We start from the raw sequence: 22,208 nt of genomic DNA, 5'->3' as shown, positions 1-22,208 counted from the left end.
GGACAGGAAAGCTTTAGCAAGGGCGTTGAGGAGATTTACCAGGATGCTGCCTGGTTTAGAGAGCATGTCTTATGAGGATAGACTGAGTAAGCTAGGGCTTTTCTCTTTGGATTGAAGGAGGATGAGAGGTGACTTGATAGAGGTGTACAAGATGATAAGAGGCATTGATTTAGTGGACTGTCAGAGATGTTTTACTCCAGGATAGTAATGGGTGATAGGAGGGGCATCATTTTAAAGTGATTAAAGGAAAACACAGTGGGGGTATGTCATATGTTTTTGGGTACGTGGAACACACTGTCAAGGGTAGTGGTCGAGGCAGATATTTTAGGGACATTTAAGAGACTCTCGGATAGGCACAGGGATATAAGAAAAATGAAGGTCAATTTGGGAAAGAATGGTTAGATTATCCTGGAGTAGATATAAATGTCATAGTGGGCTGAAGGGCCTTTACTGTTATATGAAACTTTCTATATCTGTTATTCTCCTCCATAGATTCTGCCTGACCTGACCCAGACACTAGGTGTTCTGCAGGTGAGGAAAATCCAGAGCACCATACACATACACATACGCAGGGAACCGTACTCTCTCCGGTCCTGTTCACCCTGTACACATCAGACTTCCAATATAACTCGGAGTCCTGCCATGTGCAGAAGTTCGCTGATGACACGGCCATAGTGGGGTGTGTCAGGAATGGACAGGAGGAGGAGTATAGGCAACTGATACAGGACTTTGTGATATGGTGCAACTCAAACTACTTGCGTCTCAATATCACCAAGACCAAGGAGATGGTGGTGGACTTTAGGAGATCTAGGCCTCATATGGAGCCAGTGATCATTAATGGAGAATGTGTGGAGCAGGTTAAGACCTACAAGTATCTGGGAGTACAGTTAGACGAGAAGCTAGACTGGACTGCCAACACAGATGCCTTGTGCAGGAAGGCACAGAGTCGACTGTACTTCCTAAGAAGGTTGGCGTCATTCAATGTCTGTAGTGAGATGCTGAAGATGTTCTATAGGTCAGTTGTGGAGAGCGCCCTCTTCTTCGTGGTGGCGTGTTGGGGAGGAAGCATTAAGAAGAGGGACGCCTCACGTCTTAATAAGCTGGTAAGGAAGGCGGGCTCTGTATTAGGCTTTACAATTCTACCGCCAGGACTTAAGAACTTTTTAAAGCTATTATTAATGCTTTTTGAGATAGTGATTTAGATGCATATCATATTTTTTTTTTACTGAGTTAAGTATTGTATGTAATTAGTTTTGCTACAACAAGTGTATGGGACATTGGAAAAAAGTTGAATTTCCCCATGGGGATGAATAAAGTATCTATCTATCTAAAATGCTGGGGGCGAAACAAATTAGCAGCTGTGGAGAGGAAGAGACAAGTGATCTATCAGGCCAAGCTCCTTCATTGGGACTGCGGCATCTGCAGAATCTCATGTTCTATGTTGATAATAAACACTCAAGAATAAGTTTCATATTTTTATTAGCATTGGAGTGCTCCTGTCACAAATGCAAAAAAAGGGTTAATTTTCTACTTGACATATGTCTATTCAAATATTGACTTTCAGGTTTATTACTGAACTTTCCATGTTATGCTACAATTTACATTATATTAAATCAATTGCTTCATTTGATAATGTACTTTAGTAATTTCCTAGAGGACACTTTAATAGTACTAATGCAGTACAGTGCAAATAGATGCAAGGATGGCATTCAAACATAGAAGCATATTGTAAATTCTATTCACGTAAAGCCCACCGAGTCCTGAAAGCTTCACTGCATCCACCAGCATCATCAAAATTTAGTGATAGTAAAATAATTTTTTGATCCACATGTTCTTTAAAAAAAAATGAACTTACAATCTCTTCCCCTCTATGACACTGGATTTCTGTAGCTTGTCACAGGCTGCAGTGAAGTATCCAGTTCCCCGAGGGTTAAATTACAAATTACACAGATTGACAAAACGCTGCAGTATCTTGGAGCAGGAAAACAACAGAGCCAGCATCTTTCCCCATGGGCACATCCTATGCAGCAAACCTTGACACCATTTTAAACAGAGTCAGCAATAAACTTCCACATTGCCATTGGTTCACAACGATCAACACACAGAAATTGCTTGCTAATCGTGAGCTGTATTTGAATGATTTGTATGCTCAATGTACAACTGAAAACTTAATATTTCACAAAAGATGATATGTTTGAGGTGAAATACTTAACTGTCAAAGAATATAAGATGGCATTGATTCTATATTGATCTGCAGATGCCCGCAGGGTTTAGTACCTACGGTTAAATACGTGCATTCAATCACATTCTGTACATTTCATACAATTAATGATACAAGGATCCTTAATCTGTGTCATTCAGAAACATTGGTGTGCATTAAGTCTTTAACTCCAACTCAAAATAATTAATATGGTTTCAAAGACATTAAAAGAACAAAGTCTAAATTGGAATTAAATGCATACATTCCAGTTGTTGCTTAGGAAAATATGCCCTCACTTATCCATCTGCAATGCTCAAACAGGTTAAAAAGCTAATACCTGTATGTATATTTCACAGAAGCTGACAGAGCCAAGAAAGTATGGCGATTACTGAAACGACAGAGCTTCCATGATCACCTGCTGTACAAATAATAAATTCAACCCAATTCTTTGTAGCTTACACCCCATTATATTCCTTAATATAATTTATAACTTTCTCTGTCCAAGTCTACAAATAACTGTTAACTTAAATCCTTTTGAACAGATTCATACGTATGGCTTTCTGTTCTTTAGTTAACTGGAGTGAGTCATTGGTTAGTTAGAAACTTTGGGATTGTTTGACTAATAAAGTGGGTAACAGCTCTATTCACTAATTATATTGTGTTTTCTATGTTGCTACAGAAATATGATATATTAGGAATGCTACTGTGACACAAATATATAACTCATCATGGTTTTTTTTCCTGCCCTGCAGTTTTGTTTTTAGATAGCTATTCTGAGTTCTTCAACAAATTTACCTTAGCATTAACAGATATATATCTCTGTAAAGTCATGTAATACTTCCCAGGAAAACCTTAAGCAAAGCATTTTAAGTATCTCACTGAGAGAGGTTTGGCGTATATGATATTTTGCAACTAAAAAACACATGCACTGCCAACTAATGGCATAGCAAGCATAGCATATTGATCACAAACAGTAGCATAAATGGGAACTGCATCAAGAAAATAATTGAATTGTAAACCGAAGCTCTGGGACCTTTAGAGCATGCAAAATAGCTCACTATACACATGATTAAAACAACAAAGGATAGACCAAAATCACTCCATTATGAACTTTTAAACCAAGGGTTCCTAACCTGGGGTCCATGGACCCCTCAGATAAAGGTAGGGGTCCATGGCATAAAAAAAGGTTGGGAATCACTATTTTAAACACACAAGCATTCTCAATTTCTACTCCTGTCCAAGACAAATCTCATCCAACTTAAAAAGCCTTTCCACAGCTGGAAACAATGTCCCTAGATCAAATCTTATCCTTTCTGGGAAAAACTTAACACTTACCAAAGCCAAATATCAAAACTCAGCATGCATTTTAAAATATACTTTCATGTATATAGCACCTTTAATAATAGAAGGCAGTTCACAGGAGTAGCTATGAAAAAAAAAGGTGATACTAACATTAGGGCAGGTAATCAAAAGCTCAGCTGAAGAGGTAGGCAAATTGTCATATAGAGGGGTGGAAAGGTTCAGGGAATTGATATTAAAGCCTAGGATTTTGGCAGCTCAAGGCACAACCATGTATTATAAATGAATTATTCTACAACCTTGACAAAGCAAAGCCACAAGAGACAATTCTTCATTTCTCATTCACCACAAACATGTATTACCTATATTTTCAACATGAGACCTTTTGTCCCTATAGCTTCTCTGATTATAAATCTGGTAATAAACATAACTTTTTTCTCAACAGAAAAGACATTTATCACTTACTGACTTTCTGAATCACACCTTCCTTGACTTTTCAATGGGCCACATTTCTTTAATGTCATTCCTCCTGTCCCAGAATGAGGCAGCTGCCTAATTAGCACAATTATATTCCAATCCTATGCTAATTGGGAGGCTCAGATGCAATTTTCAGGTACCACAGGGCGGTGAGTGAGTGACACATACACTTCTCGTTAGGGGTAGAGCCAGCTAAATGGCATTTCCTGAAGGGGTTGGAGAACTCATATTCTTTCTAAATTAACAGCCCTTTATACCCTCCTGGTATTCTGTGATAAAAGTCTGACAATCAAAAGAACAGTCTAATTTCTACCAGCAGAGAGAATCAACCCCAATTAATAAACTCTTTGTGATGTCAAGGACAGCTGTGAATATAATCACCACAAAATCTTTGAATGTCATTAACTCTGGAAGGCTGAATTGAAGGTCAAGATAGGAGAAGGGCAGGGGGTGGTATTACAATTTGTTTCCATCGGTCCAGCACGGGGGCCTTTTGCGAAGGAATAGGAGGGATGATGTGCATGGGTTTGTACTCCACTTTGGCACTTGTTGGTAAAGTTGTGATTTCTGTAAAGTTCGTTAGATGGTGGAACATGTGATCATTATGAGCCACAGATATTCATTGGAACTGTTGAGGCAATTTTTGGTTAGATCTGGAGTGCCTAGGTTGCAGGGTGTTCAGGCACCTGATTCAGGGATGGTTAAGTGGCATAGAGCCCTGGTGAGCTTTTTAATTAAAACAGGATCTGATTCCCATTGTGGCTCCTGCCATACTCCACTACAGTAGGCAGCGCTAATACACCTTTCTGATGGGTGCGAGCCACCACTGGCACAAAAGAAGAAGGGGAAGGTAGAACACAGGATTCTTAGCAGTGTGGAAGAATAGAGAGATATAGAGGTCCATGTCTGTAGATCCCTCAACGTTACCATGTACATTTATAGGGTGGTTAAGAAAGGCATAGGATGTGTTGGCCTTCATTATTTGGGGGACTGAGTCCAAGAGCTGTGAGGTAATGTTGCAGCTCTATAAAACCCTGGTTAGACCACACTTGGAATATTGTGTTCAGTTCTGGTTACCTCATTATAGGAAGGGCGTGGAGAAACTTTAGAGAGGGTGCCGAGATTAACTAGTATGCTGCCTAGATTAGAGAGAATGTTTTATGAGGAGAGGTTGAGTGAGTTAGGGCTTCTACTTTTTGGAGAGAGGTGAGATGATGCAGGTATACAAGATGATAGGCATTGATTGAATGGACAGCCAGGGACTTTTTCCAGGGCAGAAATGGCTGAGGCTAATATGATGGAGCATAATTTTAAACTGTTTGAGGGAAGTATGGGGGTGGGGGAAATGTCAGAGCTAATTCTTTCTGCTGATAGTGGTGTGTGTGTGTGGTTAACTACATATACCTGTCTGGACACGCCCCCTGCTGACTGCTCCTGTGGCTCCTCCCACAGACCCCTGTATAAAGGTGATGGAGGTCTGAGCCCGGCCTCTCAGTCTCCAGGATGTAGTATGGTGGTCACTCACTGCTCGTTCCTTCTTCCAGTCAATAAAAGCTGATATCTCGCTTTTATGTCTCAGAGTGAGTTATTGATGGTGCATCAGTGTGTGTGGCATGCCCTTCCAGGAAGGGTGGTAAATGCAGATACATTAGAGGGATAAGAGATTCTTTGTTAGGCATTTGAATGATAAGAAAATGGAGGGCTTCGTAGGAGGGAAGGGTTAGATTTTAGAGTAGGTTGTAATGTTGGTACAAAATTGTGGGCTCAACGGCCTGTTCTATGTTCGATGGTTTTAACCTAAAAAAATGAAGCAAGTTAAAACCAAAAATAAAAAATATAATTAGATACAAACAGGAAAACAGAAGAGTTCATCATATTTCATATAAAGAAGCATTTGATGCATCAGAAATATTTAAGAAACTCTTAGGCACATGGATAGAAAAATGGAGGGAAGGGGTGGATTGATCTGAGAGTACGTTAAAGGTCAGCTCAACATTAAGGACTGAAGGGCCTGTACTGCGCTCATGTATTCCATGTTCTATGAACCAAATTATGTGAGTCCTTGTCAAAGTTTCAGATTTGAGTTTGGACGTTGAATAAGGCTGTCAATTGGAAGGACAGCAATTGTTCTACTTTCCCATGAAATCAATGAAGTGCTTCTGATGAAACATTATACACAACCACACCAACTTCTTATTTTCATTCATGGTCGCTTGCTTTCTTTTTCAACCTAGATTTCCTGGTAAGCAGACCATATGGTCTCCATGAAGAACTTCATTCCTACTAAAAACTGCTTTTCCATCAGAATGGAACCTCAACTAATGACGTGTCCAGTACTTCATTACTGAAGTTAACATCAAGAGCATGGCATCGCAGCAAAAGAGCAGGAAGAGTAATTGATAGAGTCAAGGAAACAAGCCCCTTGGCATGGAACATCAGCTGCTGCCATCAGGGAGGAGGTACAGGAGCCTTAGGTCCCACACAACCACGTTCAGGAACAGTTATTATCCTTCAAGCATTAGGCTCCTGAACCCGAGTATTATACTTCCCTCACCTCAACACTGAACTGATTTCACAGCCTACAGACTCACTTTTAAGGTCTCTATGACTCGTTCTCAATAATTATTACTTATTCATTTATTATTATAATATTTTTTGTAGCTGTACAGTTTGTTGTCTTTTGCACATTGATTGTCACATTGATTATGTGTAGTTGTTCATTGATTCTATTGTGTTTCTTTGTATTTTATTGTATGCCCACAAGTAGTAATAATTTCAGGGTAGTATATGGTGATATATATGTACTTTGACAAATTTATTTTGAACTTTAAACCATTTATTTACACTAAACATCCATTGATCCCATAACTTGCATTCTCCAATTTGCAGAGGTCAATTACTCTGCCAACCCATGTTCTTTAGAAAATGGGGGAAAACAAAAGCACTCAGAGGAAATCCACACTGAGTGGAGGAAGAACAAATCTGACACACTTAGTACTTAAGGTTGGGTTTGGACCCTGGTCTCCGGTACTACCAGGCAGTGGTTTTACTAACTGTACCACGCTGAAGTTGAGAGGCAATAACATTGCCCACCATGTTTGGGAAGATCTAAAATATAATGTTCTTGTGAGACCAATGTCCAAAATATTCAAAACTACCCAGTTATAATTTCTATATCTATAAGGTTTGTTTGATGTGATTTATCATAAGATCATAAAAAATTGGAGCAGAATTTGGCCATTTGACCCATCGAGTCTGCTCCACCATTTCATCATGGCTGATCCATTTCCCCCTCAGTCCCAATCTCCTGCCCTCCCCTTATATCCCTTCATGCCCTGACCGCTCAAGAATCTATCAACCTCTGCCTAAAATATACATAAAGACTTGGCCTCCACAGCTGCCTGTGGCAAAGAATTCCATAAATTCACCGCCCTCTGGCTAAAGAAATTCCTCCTCAGCTCCATTCTAAAAGAACGCGCCTCTAATCTGAGGCTGTGTCTTCTGGTGTCCACCACACAGAAGATTTATGGTCTTGTGCCTTATTTTGAAGCTCTAAATAATGTGCTTACATGCATTATTCCCTGCTCTGAAATTGTGGTTGCAATGCATTTATAATCTCTGACCTTTGTGGGAACTAACATTAAAGCCATGGCTTTGCCAGCAAGTACAGCCACCAGGTGTTTGGAAGTGATCTCACTTTTTAAAAATGATCTCACAACAGTTTTAATTCCTAAATGCAAGAAGCTATAACTAAGAGCAATTCTACCTTTTATAAATATATTACTGAAAGAATATGAAAGTTTGTTTAAAATAAGATCTATGCAACTTCTTCAGCTATAGAACAAGAAAATGATAGCATTTTATCAATGATTTCTTATTACAGGAGTTCCCTAATAAATGATAACAAACCTCACGAAAAAGTCTGTCACCTCAAGGAAAGGATTTTCTTGTGTCTGATATAAAATCTACAGACACACAGAAACTGACAGAACTTGTCCTTTATTTGATGTATTTATCTTTACTGGAGGAATGTGTGCATAGCCCGACCTGGAAAGGGTGGTTAACTGTACTTGAATACTGTTTCATGATGTAACACACTCACTGACACTTACACAGTATGCCTCTTCAAAGGCAGCTTGTCCTCTGTTTAAAGAAACACAGGTGACCTTCAGCGGAATGATATGAAGAAGGCAGAAAAAAGCTACTGCGTTTCTCGGGACAATTCATCATTCAGCGCAAAAAATTCAATAATTTGCCCGGGGTGTAGGGGGAGTTTGCACCATGCATTAAGATTTAACAATAAAAATTTTGCTGGTAAATTCATTAACTGCAACATGAAACAGTTCTAGATATCAATGGTTTTGTCAAAGCACACAACATCAATGGCAGCCTGATCAAAGGGTTAAATTTTGGACAAGCTATTAGTTCCTTGTGGAGAAAATAGTGTTGCATCATCTCTCTCCGTGTTCTTGAATCACCAGAAATGCACCAAATATTAATGAGCATACAAAGCAAGATGAATCCTGAAAGTTTTCACAAAAAAATTAAAATATTGCCTGAGAAATGCTTGTTATGAATGATATTACAATACTTAATGTCCAGCTTTGGCATGCCCACTCGATCCTGAATATTCAATCCTTTAGGCACAGTCAGACAGTGTTTAGGGTAGCTTTTGCTAAATGCTACTTAAACATAAAGCAAATTGGTGCTAAATCTTGGTACAACTTCCTATAAAATTATATTATTTTCAATATTTAATGATTGTATGATACATTACAACAAAGAAAAAATGTTTTGGTTTGCATGAAAATGGCATTGTACAGTAAGAAATTTTTTTTATCACAGTTTTGGTAACATGAGTTCATATTATTGAAAGTACATCTTTCACATGTGCAGAAGTAAAATAATACTCATCTCCGACTAAGCTTTAACACGAAGTATCAGTTGCTTCTGAAGCAGTAAACACCATATAACTGGTGCTTTTTATCGGGGAAGCCAACAAAACGCACTGCTGCCTCAGTTTCACTGCACCGACGCCTAGGTCTAGAGATTGGGTAGCGGACACTGCCATCCGCCAGCCAACCTGCATCACAGCGGTCGTAACCAAGCAACTTCCAGGCAGCGTACATTTGGCCAACTTTAGCGATCTTTGATCCATCCCTGATGCAGGCCTGCACCGCTTCGCCATAGGTGAGCTTTCGACGGTAAATCAGATAGTAGAATCGACCTAAGAGGAATACAAAGTTGATAAATTAGTTAGAATAATTCATTACTTAAGAGGTAGATATGGAATGGAAAATCTTATGAAAAGTAGAGGATATGGCCCAGTCCATCACGGGTAAAGCCAGCCCCACCACTGAGCATCTACATGAAACACTGTCACAGGAAAGCAGCATCCATCATCAAGGACCCCCACCACCCCGGACATGCTCTCTTCTCACTGCCTCACCAGGAAGAAGGTGCAGGAGTCTTAGGGCTCACGCCACCAGGTTCAGGAACAATTACTACCCCTCAATCATCAGGCCTTTGAACTTAAGGACTCACTTAAGAGCTCTTCATCTCATATTCTTGATATTTATTGTTTATTTGTTTAATTACCGTTATTATTTCTTTCATTTTGTATTTGCAGAAGTTGTCTTCCGCACACTGGTTAGTGGGGCGGTCTTTCATTGATTCTGTAATGGTTATTATTCCACTGATTTTTTTTCAGTATACCCACCAGAAAATGAATCTCAGAGTTGTATATTACTCTGAGAGTAAATTTACTTTGAAGCATTGATAAAATCATTAACCAGAGTGCTTTGTGCGCCTTCTGTGTTGCTCTGATTTCCAGCATTGACGAATCTCTGGAGTTCACATTTCGTCTGGCTCCTGAGTTTGGAGGTTCAGATATTATTTGCCATTTCCTTGCAACTGGATCCCCACACTGCATCAAATGTCACTGCTAGTTCTTCCTTCCTGTTGGCTCTCTAGGCTGAACTTAAAGGTAGGACATTGGGTCGGCAGCAATGATAGGACATTAAGTCAGATGTGAGGAAATATACGGAAATCTTGCAAAATGCTGGCAGCTTTTGTTAGCTTAGAAGAGATTATACAATGACTTTCAGGTATTTGGTTCCTAAGGTTGTTGTAGCCAGGGGTGGTAATGGGGATAAGCTCCCACTACCTATTAAATGCTCCCAATAGCATGCGTCTCAAATTGCCTCTGATAACCAAGTCCAGCTCCTTGTCATTACATGTGGCTTAGCTGCTAAGCTCAGTGGAACCGTTTTTACTGACAGGAGAAGGGGCGAAGGTGGATTGCTGGTACCTTAAAACCAGTTACTTCGAGCAGATGGGGCTTGTCAGCCGTGGTTGGCAACCCATCTAAGTGAAGGAAAACTCTGATCTCTAACCTCTGACACCTTGAGGCTATACACACTCATGGGGAAGGCTTCGGGAGTGAACCCCGAGGGAAAAACCTGGAGCTGGAGTCCCTAAGGCAGTCCTACATTGAATATAATGCTGACTGGCAGATGCGTGGAGAGTGCGGGCCTGCTACAGGGCACCAGCTTGCTCTCCACATCACACTGCCCTGGCTTGTGTATCATGTAGGCAGCTGGGGCGCAACGTCCATGGTCAACCCTGACCAATGGAGGCCTCGGCAGGCATTTAGCATTATGACAAAGAATAGCGGGAAGTAGAAACAATCTATTCTACATATTTTATCCTGACAGAAATGTCATTAATAAGGCTGAAAACTGAACAGTTGTTTGGTGAAAGTACCAAGTGGTCTTACAATTTTATTGTGAAGGAGAGATGCTATGGCATTTTAAGGCTCCACCTTAATTACGATATTTTAAGTAATATACAGCTCCGTCTCCTCAGTTGCCAGGATATACTTTGGCGCCTGCTAAATGCCCCCCGTGAACCTAACTCTGACTTGGGGGCTGGGGAGTGGTGAGCTGCAAGGTAATATTGCAGCTCTATAAAACCCTTGTTACACCACACTTGGAATATTATCCCAAGTTGTGACCACATCATTATAGGAAGGATATGGGATCTTTAGAGTGGGTACAGAGGAGATTTACCAAGATGCTGCCTGGATTAGAGAGCATGTCTTATGAGGATAAGTTGAGTGAGCTTGGGCTTTTCTCCATGGAGCAAAGGAGGATGAGAGCAGACTTGATGGAGGTGTACAAGATAATAAGTTATCCTCATGAGGATAATTTAAGGATAACTCACAAGTTAGGAAGTATAAAGGATTTAAAAGTATTGGCAATCATCTTGAATGTTACAATGAAGATGAAGTTTTGGAGGAGGCAGTCATTGAAAGCATTGTATGAAGGCAGTCCATTATCTGCTCTAGGTGTCTATGCTGATTTTGTTCATTTACAATCAATGAAAAGAAATGGCGGTGGACACTGGATGAATTCTTTCCTTGATAACCATTAGGCACTAATACATAGTTTTATAGCATTGTAGTAGTATTGGTAGCATTCTAATTTGTTCTGTGTTTCATCTAAATACACAATTTGTTACCAGTTAAACCATAGTTTGTCTTTTTTATACCTTTTTAACTATTTCCTTGAAACTTTGGCTAATAGGGGCAGTTGCTTAATTGGGCCAAAGTGCAGTGGTCCCATTTAAATAGAACCCATTGTGTATTGATAAAGTGAAGCTGTAGGTTAGGAGGAATCCTTTGTACATTGTTTTATGTTAAATGCCTTTTGGCAATGATTGGGCAGTTGGTTGAGACGAATGCTACTGCACCTTCCAAGGGAAAGAAGAAATGAAGGGAACTAGAGAGCCATGGAAATGAACAAAAGGTTAATTTTGGTATTGGCCCAGCAGGGAGCTGGCACAGGCACAATGGGTTCCTTCTCCCTGCGTTTTTTTTATTGTCTTATATTTCAGACATTTATTTCAGGCCCATGTCTTCCTTTGAGTAGAGCTAAGTTGAGTAATCTATGGAGAAGTAATTTTGACGACCTTGCCAGATTTATGCATGTCATGAAGTCTGCAATTGAACAGACTATTTTTATATCTATTCATTCACAGAAAAGTTAACATTCGAACTAATTAAATGGGCAATAATTATCTATTGAGTAACGATGGTTTAACGCTTTGCTTCTGCTTCTCATTGGTAACAGACATTATGGCACAACAGAATCTCTATTAGTCACTGGCTGCATAACTTGTAACTGTCGCCAAACCAAGCAAACACAATTATTTCAAATTGCAATCCCAGGGTCTTTGAGGAAAAATAAATTTTGCCAAATTCAAATGACGTCCTCAAGCCAGCAGAGAAGTCCACATCACGCAGAATGAAGGGCCCAAATTCATCGATCCCTCAAAGTCATATTGTGTGTTGGCCTTCATTAGTTGGGGGATTGAGCTCAAGAGCAGCAGAGTGATGTTGCAGCTCCGTAAAGCCCTGGTCAGGTTTGCTGGATGCGAGCAGGGGTGGACGGAGGGGATCTAGTCCTCAGTCGCAGTGAGCACTAGGCCTGAAGCCACTGTGCCCCCTGTTTGCAGCTGATCGGAGTGAGGAGACGAAGCCTCTGCACTTCACCGGGGGCGGTGTGGTGCGGAGTCCAGAATGGAGTCGGAGCTGCCCTCCCAGGGTTTCATTCGGCAGAAGACAAGCTCTGCTGGGGCCATTTGCAGATTTTTTTTAGCGGCACCCAGTGGCCTCGGGCCTCAAGCTGTGGGGCTGCGTGCTTTTCAGCTACCGAAGAAGAGGTGTCCCAGCCATCGCGTTCTACTGGGGGTGGCGTAGCACAGTTGTGGCAACTGAGAATTTAAAAATAGTCTGAGGGGTCTGGCCTAGGTACATATATATTTGTGTTTTTACTAATCTATATGAGGTTGTGTATGGAAGGACTGGGCCTCAAAGCTCCGATTCAGCTCCCGGATGTGGGGGAGGCCAGATGACATTGGTGGGTTGAGGGGTCGGGACTACATTTACATATGCATATTCAACAATGCTGTACTATTTACTGATATTCTTTTTGGGTTTGTTGATCAGGATGCATGAATCCGCGATGTCAAAGTGGTGGGCATTGTGATCTTCTGTGTGCTTACTGCCTGTGAATGTTGGTAATGTGCCTTTGCACCTTGACCCTGTAGAAACACTGTCGCGTTTGGCTGTATTCATGAGTATTCACGTATGGTTGAACGACAATTAAACTTGAATTGAATTGAAAGGAACCCTTAGGGGCACATGATCACCCTGAGATTTGAGGAGGAGAAGCGGAGGTCAGATGTATCAGTATTATAGTGGAGTAAAGGGAAATGGAGAGGCATGAGAAAAGAGCTGGCCGGAATTGATTGGAAAAGAACACTGGCAGGGATGATGACAATGGCTGGAATTTCCGGAAGCAATTCAAAAAGGCACAGGATATATACATCACAAAGAGGAAGAAGTATTTTAAAGGCAAGATGACACAACTGTGGCTAACAAGAAAAGTCACAGCCACCATAAGAGCCAAAGAGAGGGCATATAATAGAACAAAAATTAATAGGAAGTAGAAGGCAACTAGAAAAATCATTAAGGTAAAGATGGAATACAAAGTAAACTAGCCAATATATTAAAGAGGATAGCAACAGTTTCTTCAGATATATAAAGTGTAAAAGAAAGGCAAGAGAGAACATCACACCACCAGAAAACAATGCTGGAGAAGTAGTCATGGGGGACAAGGAAATGGCAGATGAACTAATTAAGTATTTTGCGTCACTCTTCCCTGTAGAAGACAGCAGTGTGGTGGAAGTTCCAGGTGTCAGGGGTCATGAAGTGAGTGAAGTTACCATTACTAGGGAGAAGGTTCTTGGGAAACTGAAACGTTTGAAGGTAGGTGAGTTTCCTGGCGCAGATGGTGAACACCCCAGGGTTCTGAAAGAGGTGGCTGAAGAGGTTGTGGAGGCATTAGTGACGATCTTTCAAGAATCACTAGATTCTGGAATGGTTCTGGAAAACTGGAACATTGCAAATGTCACTCCACTCTTCAAGGGAGAGAGGCAGAAGAAAGATAATTATAGACCAGTTAGTCTGTGTCAGCAGTTGTGAAGATGTTCATGTCAATTGCTAAGGATGTGGGTTTGGGTAGTTGGAGGCATGTGATAAAAGAGACCATCGTCAGCATGGTTTCCTGAAGGGAAAATCTTGCCTGACAAATCCATTAGAATTCATTGAAGAAACAAAAGCAGGATAGACAAAGGAGAATTGGTTGTATACTTGGAATTTCATAAGTCCTTTGACAAGGTCCCATACATGAAGCTACTTAACAAGCTATTACTCCCATGGCCTTACAGGAAGGATTCTAGCATGGATAAAGCACTAGCTGTTTGGCAGGAGGCTAGGAGTGGGAATAAAGGGAGCCTTTTCTGTTTGGATACTGGTGATTAGTGGTGTTCCACAGGGGTCTGTGTTGGAACCAATTTTTTTTTACATTATATGCCAATGATTTGGATGATGGAATTGGTGGTTTTGTTGCCACATTTGCAGATTATATAAAGGTAGGTGAAGGGGCAGGTACTTTTGAGGAAGTAGAGAGGCTACAGGACTTAGATGAGGAGAATGGACAAAGAAATAACAGATGGAATACAGCGTCAGGAAGTGTATGGTCATGCACTTTGGTAGAAGAAATAAAAGGGTTGATTATTTTCTAAATGGAGAGAAAATACACAAATCTGAGGTGCAAAGGGACTTGGAAGTGCTTGCGCAGGATTCCCTAATGGTTAATTTGCATGTTGAGTCTGTGGTGAGGAAGCCAAATATGATGTTAGCATTCATTTCAAGAGGACGAGAATATAAAAGCAAGGATGTAATGCTGAGACTTTATAAAGCACTGGGGAGGCCTCACTTGGAATGTCGTGAGCAGTTTTGCGCCCCTCATCTCAGAAAGGATGTGTTGAAACTGGAGAGGGTTCAAAGGAGGTTCACAAAAATGATCCCAGGACTGAACAGCTTATCATAAGAAGAGCATTTGATGACTCTGGCCCTGTATTCAGTCGCATTCAGAAGAATGAGGGGTGACCTAACTGAAACCTATCCGATTGTGAAAGGCCCTGATAGAGTGGATGTGGAGAGGATGTTTCCTGTGGTGGAAGTGTCTAAGACCAGAGGGCACGGCCTCAAAATAGACGGGCATCCTTTTAGAACAGAGATGAAGATGAATTTCATTAGTCAGAGAGTGGTGAATCTGTGGAATTTGTTGTCATGGGCAACTGTGGAGACCAAGTCTTCACGTATACTTAGACCATAAGACATAGGAGCAGAATTAGGCCATTCAGCCCATCGAGCCTTCTCTGCCGTTTAATCATGGCAGACCTTTTTTTCCCCTCCTCATCCCCACTCCCCAGCCTTCTAACATTCGATGCCGTGTCAAAAACCTATCAAGCTCAGCCTTAAATACACCCAATGACTTGGCCTCCAAAATTGCTTGTGGTAACAAATTCCACAAACTCACCAACCTCTGGTTGAAGAAATTTCTCTATACCTCTGTTTTAAATGAACACCTCTCTATCCTGAGGCTGTGTTCTCGTGTCCTAGACTCCCCCACCACTGGAAACATCCTTTCCGCATCTACTCTGTCTAGGCCTTTCAACATGCGAAAGGTTTCAATGAGATTCCCTGTACCCTTCTAAATTCAAACAAGTACAAACTCAGAGCTATTAAATGTTCTTCATATGATAACCCCTTCATTCCCGGAATCATCCCGGTGAACCTCCTCTAAACCCTCTCCAACGCCAGCACATCTTTTCTTAGATGAGGAGCCCAGAACTGTTCACAATACTCAAGGTGAAGTCGCACCAGTGCCTTATAAAGCCTCAGCATCATAACCCTGCTCTTGTATTCTAGACCTTTTGAAATGAATGCTAACATTGTATTTGCCTTCCACACCACCGACTCTACCTGGAAGTTAACCTTTAAGGTGTTCTGCACGAGGACTCCCAAGTCCCTTTGCATCTCAGATTTTTGGATTTTCTCTCTGTTTAGAAAATAGTCTGCACATTTATTTCCACTGCCAAGTGCATGACCATGCATTGATTTAAGGCAGAGACTGCTGGATTCTTGATTGGTCAGGGCATGAAGCGATACGGAGTGAAGGCAGGAGGTTGAGGCAGAGAGGAAAAACGGATTATTGATGATGAAATGGCAGAGCAGACTCAATAAGTCAAATGGCCTAATTCAGCTCCTATATCTTATATCTCATAAGTATTCTTGTATAAAGAGTGGTGAGTTTGTGGAACACTGCAATTTAATAGTGGGAGATCTGATAGAGGTATACAAAATTACCAGTGGTATAGATAAGATAAACGGAGCAGACTTTTTCCACTGAGACTAGCACTCAAGATCATGGGTCAAGGGTGAAAGGTGAAATATTTAAGTGGTACATGGGGGAACTTTACATGGAAGGTGGTATGAGTTGTAATGAAGTGTCAGTGGAAGTGGTGGATGCGGGTTCGATTTCACTGTTTAAGAGAAGTTTGGAACAGTACATGAACGGGAGGGGTATGAAGGGCTATCGTCCAGCTGTAGGTCGATGGAACTAGGCAGAATAATAGATGACTTGAACTGTCTGTTTCTGTGCTGTAGTGTTCTATGACTTTATACAGCAGCTTGAGAGGGAGAAGCATAAATTACAAGTATCACTATTGCAATGGAATAAAGGGATTTCCAGAGGCATGAGAGAGGAGCTTGCCCAGGTGGATTGGAGGAGGATACTGGTGGGGATGACGGCAGAGCAGAGATGGCTGAAGTTTCTGGGAATAGTTCACAAGGCACAGGATAGATATGTCCCACAGAAGAAGTTGTTCTAGGGCAGGCAACCATGGCTGACACGGGAAGTTATGGACTGCATAAATGCTAAGGAAAGGGCATATCATGTAGCAAAAGTGACTCAGAAGTTGGATGATTGGGAAGCTTTTAAAATCCAACAAAAGGCAACCAAAAAGCCATAAGAAGGAAAAAGATAAACTATGAGGGCAAACTAGCCAATAATATAAAGCCGGATACCAAAAGTTTTGTCAGTTACATAAAAGAGTAAAAGGGAGGTGAGAGGTGATATTGGACCATTGGAAAATGATGCTGGTGAGGTCGTAATGGGGAACAAAGAAATGGAAGATGAACTTAATGGGTAGTTTACATCTGTCTTCACTGTGGAAGACACTAGCAGTGTGCCAGAGGTCCACGAGTGTCAGGCAGCAGGAGTGAGTGCCATTGCTATTACAAAAGAAAAAGTGCTAGGCAAAATTGAAAGTTCTTAAGGTGGATAAGTCTTCTGGACCAGATGGACGACATCCCAGAGTCCTGAGAGAGGTTGCTGAAGAGAAAACGGATGCATTGATCATGATCTTTCAAGAATCACTTTATTCTGGCATGGTCCAAGAGGACTGGAAAATTGCAAATGTAACTCCATTCTTTTAGAAGGGATTAAGGCAAAAGAAAGGATATTATAAGCCAGTTAACCTAATCTCCGTGGTTGGGAAAGTGTTGGAGTCAGTCATTAAGGATGAGGTTTCGGGGTACTTGGAGACTAATGAAATAAATCAAAGTTAGCATGGTTTCTGTGAAGGGAAATCTTACCTGACAAATCTGTTAGAGTTCTTTGAAGAAGTAACAAGCGGGGTGGACAAAGGAGAGGCAGTGGATGTCATTTACCTGGATTTTCAGAAGGGTTTTGATAAGGTGCTACACATGAGGCTGCTTAATAAGATGAAATCCTATGGTGTTACAGGAAATATACTGGCATGGATAGAGGAATGGCCAACAGGCAGGAGGCAGTAAGTGGGAATAAAGAGGGATTTTTCTGGTTGGCTGCCTGTGACTAGTGGTGTTCCTCAGGGGTCAGTATTGGGACCGTTACTTTTCATATTGTTTGCCAGTGATTTGGATAATGGAATTGATGGCTTTGTGGCAAAGTTTGCGGATGATACAAAGATAGGTGGAGGGGTAGGTAGTGCTGAGGAAACAATACAATTACAGCAGGACTTAGACAAATTGGAAGAATAATTAAAAGTTGCAGATAGAATACAGTGATGGGAAATATACAATATGATAATGCATTTTGGTAAAAGGAACAATAGTGTGGACTATTACCTAAATGCGGAGAAGGTTCAAGCATCAGAGATGCAATGGGAGTTAGGAGTTCTTGTGTAAGACTCCCAGCGGATTAATTTATGGATCAAGTCTGTGGTCAAAAAGACAAATGCAATGTTGACATTTATTTCAAGGGGAGTAGAATATAAAAGCAAGGAGATAATGTTGAGCCTTTATGAGACACTAGTCAGGCCACACTTAGAGTATTGTCAACAGATTTGGTTTCCATATCTCAGAAAGAATGTGTTGTCACTGGAGAGTGTCCAGAGGAGGTTCATGAGGATGAATCCAGGAATGAAGGGGTTAATATATGAGGAGCATTTGGCAACTTTGGGCATGTACTCACTGAAATTCGGAAGAGTGCAGGGGGATCTCATTGAAACCTTCTGAATGTTGAAAGGACTAGAAAAGGTGGATGTAGAGAGGATGTTCCCTGTGGTAGGGCTATCCAGAACTAGAGGGCACAGCCTCAAAATTGAGGGGCGGCCTTTTAGAACAGAGGTAAGGAGGAATTTTATTTTTAGCCAGAAAGTAGTGAATATGTAGAATGTCCTGCCACAGGGTGCTGTGGAGGCCAAGTCCATGGGTATATTTAAGGTGGAAGTTGATTGTTTCCTGATCAGTCAGGGCATCAAAGGATATGGTGAGAAGGCAGGTGTATGGTATTGAGTAGGATCTGGGATCAGCCATGATGGAATGGCTGAGCAGACTCGATGGGTTGAATGGCTGAATTCTGCTCTTATGTCTTATGGTCTTACGGATGTTTGATGGTGCTGGTCCAGTACTCGCTGGAGTTTAGAAGAAATAGGGTGGTTCCCATTGAAGTCTATGAAATATTGAAGGGCCTTGATTGAGTGGACATAGCAAGGATGTTTTCTATAGTGATGGAGCCTTGGAGCAGAGGGCATGGTCTCAGAGTATAAAGATGTCCCTTTAGAATAGAGATGAGGAGGGACTATTTTACCCAATGTGTGAATCTGCGGAATTCATTGCCACAGACAGCTGTGGCAACCTAGTCATTGGGTATATTTAAAGTAGAGATTGATGGGTTCTTGATTAATAAATGTGTCAACAGTTCTCAGGAGAATGGGGTTGAGAGGGATAATAATTCAGCCATGATGGAATGGTGGAGCAGATGCAATGGCCACATGGCCTAACTCCGCTCCTATGTCTTATGAAGAACATTTACTCTGCTGATGTCTTCAATCGATATTGCAGTGTACAGCAACATCTCAAAAAGTCAACACATTACTACCATTCTGTAATTAGGGGATTCAAAAGCAATAATTTCTTAATCTATTAACAACCAGCCATGAGGATGATTATGAGACTCTTTTACATTAACCGATTTTCTTTTCTATTGATGTAGAGAGATCAACATGAATCTACTCAATCCTCACATCTAACAATAATGTTGTTAAACTCTACAGTTGCTCCAGTCTTTTTTTTTTGGCAAAATCTAAAGCTGCAGAGAGATGCAGACTCAGCTAGTTCCATCATGGGCACTAGCTTCCTCACCATCGAGGACATCTTTAAAAGCTGATGCCTCAAACCACCATTGGAGACATCTTCAAAAAGTAATGGCTCAAAAAGGTGACATCCACCATTAAAGACCCCCATTTCCCAGGACATGCCCTCTTCTCATTGCTACCATCAAGCAGGAGGTACAGGAGCATGAAGACACACACTCAGTGGTTCAAGAACAGGTTCAATCCTTCCATCATCAGATTTCTGAAGGGACGATGAACCAACCCATGAACACTACCTCACTCTTTACTTAATATATTTTATATACGGTACATTTCTTACTGTAATTTGTAGTTATTTTGTATATTGCTCTGTACTGCTGCTGCAAAACAAATTTCTCAACATATGTCTTGATATTAAAAGTGATCCTGATCTGAAACCTGAACTGTTTAAACAGGAGGAAGTTTAGAACTCCTTACCATTGAAGTTGGATGTAAAGCAGAACACATCATACTTGTTCTTCATCTTGTCTCTGTATCCATAGCTGCGGATACCTGGCACCGTGTTTTGCCCTCCGCATGGCTCCCTGGGTTTGGTAATGGGGTACTGGACAGACCCATCGTTCAGCCAACCTGCATTACACCAGTCCAGCCCTCCTCTCCACGCATCATAAAGTTGATCAAACGAAGCAATTATCGCATCTTGATCTTGACATGCCTTCTGAGCCTCAATAAAGTTCAGATTATAGCGACCTAGTCGTGGGAAGTATGGGAATATCACCCCTAGAACCCAATGCAGAACAAAAAGAAAGGAAACAAGTAAGGTTAAAGGATGTTTACCATATGCAAAGTAATGTTGTTTACATGATGTTTTTTATGATGCTGTTTACATTGTAAATACAAGCTGGTATTTCACTCAACTTCACTTGCCCCATCATTGAAGTATTCCCACAACCTATGGACTCACTTTCAAGGACTCTTCATCTCATGTACTTGCTATTAATTGCTTAACTAGTATTATTATTATTTCTTTCTTTTTGCATTTGCAGTTTGTTGTCTTGCTCACTGGTTGATGCCCAAGTTGGTGTGGCCTTTCATTGATTCTATTATTGTTATTACTCTATTAATGAGTTTGCCCACAAGAAAATGAATCTATGTTGTATATGGTGACATACATGTTTTTTGATAATAAATTTACTTTGAATTTTTGAACTTTCATTTGAACCCCCTCTCCCGCTTTCACCTATCACCTACTTCTTCCTCCCTTCCCCTCACCTTCTTACTCTGACTTCTCATCTTTCTTTCTACTGCTGATGAAAGGTCTTGGCCTGAAATGTCAACTGTATTTTTGAATTTTTGTCAAATGTCACCTCTTTTCCATAGATGCTGCCTGGCCTGCTGATTTCTCCAGCATTTTGTATGTGTTGCTTTGAACATTTTATTCCATATCTGTATTTTAACATCTAACATATTTTTATATTATTCTTTATAATTGTTGAATGGTGGTTTTTGTTCCATGTCACGCCAACATACTACAGCAAATTCCAAATACATGTAAATGTCTATGGCCAATGAAGTTGATATAAAAGTCAGAAAAAGAAGCACAAAAGGGCACAATCTGTCAGAAACACAAGAGATTCTGCAAAAGCCGCACATCCAGAGCAACACACGCAAAATGCTGGAAGAACTCAGCAGGTCAGGCAGCATCTGTGGAAAAGGATAAACAACTGACGAGTTGACGTTTCGGGCTGAGACCCTTCATCAGGTCTGAAAAGGAAGGGGAAAGAAGTCAGCATCAGAAGATGTGAGGAGGGGAAGAAGTACAATCTAGAAGGTGATAGGTGAAGCCATAAGGGTTGGGAGGGGATAATGAGTTAAGAAGCCAGGAGGGCATAGATGGAAAAGATGAAGGGTTGAAAAAAAAAGAATCTGATAGGAGAGGAGAGTGGACCATAGGAGAAAGAAAGGAAGAGGGGACCCAGGGGAATTGGGAGGAAGGCAAGGTGAAGAGATAAGAGGTGAGCCAAAGTGGGAATGGGGAAGTGAAAAAATTACCAGATGTTAGAGAAATTGATGTTCATGTCATCAGGTTGGAGGCTACTCAGATGGAATATGTCAGAAACATTTAGAAACATCCATTTAAATATGTCCTTATTTAACAACATTCCACATTTACTAACTAGGGCCAGAAGGAAATTCCAACTCTGAAAAGTCAGTTATCATTAATAATGACAATTAGTCACACTTGCTTTTCTTCAAAGTGCTGAAATTTGATGGTGATGTTCACATAGCCCAATCACTTCACAAACATTCTAACGAACTTTCTACAAGTTTGGTCAACAATTATTGAAAGTATTCTGTCTGGTTGCATCATGGTCTGGTACAGCAATTTGAATGCACAGGAATGTAACAAGCCATAGAGGTTGGTGGACTCTGCCCAGTACATCGCAAACACGTACACCCCATCCTCCACCATCAGTAGAATCTACAGGAGGTGCCGCTTCAAGAAGACAACATCCATTATCAAAGGTTCCCAGCATCTAGGCCGTGCCATCTCTCAGTTGCCACCAGGGAGAAGGTACAGAAAACTGAAGTCCCACACCACCAGGTTCAATGCAGCTACTTCTCATCAACCATTTAATTCTTAAACCAACTGGCAAGGCCTGAGTCACCACAATTCCGC

The 22,208-nt window shown here is 41.0% G+C and overlaps 1 protein-coding gene across 3 annotated transcripts in view; it reads right to left on the bottom strand.

Moving 5' to 3' along the window:
- Nucleotides 1-1,462: 1,462 nt before the first annotated feature.
- Nucleotides 1,463-22,208, bottom strand: part of LOC140739075 (hyaluronan and proteoglycan link protein 1-like) — a 117,762-nt gene continuing 97,016 nt past the window's right edge. For all 3 annotated transcript variants that reach the window (XM_073067031.1, XM_073067025.1, XM_073067028.1), the window contains 2 exons: nucleotides 20,006-20,308; nucleotides 1,463-9,203 (listed from right to left, as the gene is read on the bottom strand). In XM_073067031.1, coding sequence (XP_072923132.1) covers nucleotides 8,917-9,203; nucleotides 20,006-20,308 — 590 coding nt within the window. In that variant the 3' untranslated portion in view covers nucleotides 1,463-8,916. The remainder of the gene's footprint in view (nucleotides 9,204-20,005; nucleotides 20,309-22,208) is intronic.

This window comes from Hemitrygon akajei, chromosome 2 (assembly GCF_048418815.1).
Source record: "Hemitrygon akajei chromosome 2, sHemAka1.3, whole genome shotgun sequence".
Lineage (NCBI taxonomy): Eukaryota > Metazoa > Chordata > Chondrichthyes > Myliobatiformes > Dasyatidae > Hemitrygon > Hemitrygon akajei.
This window is presented reverse-complemented; position numbering and strand designations above follow the sequence as displayed.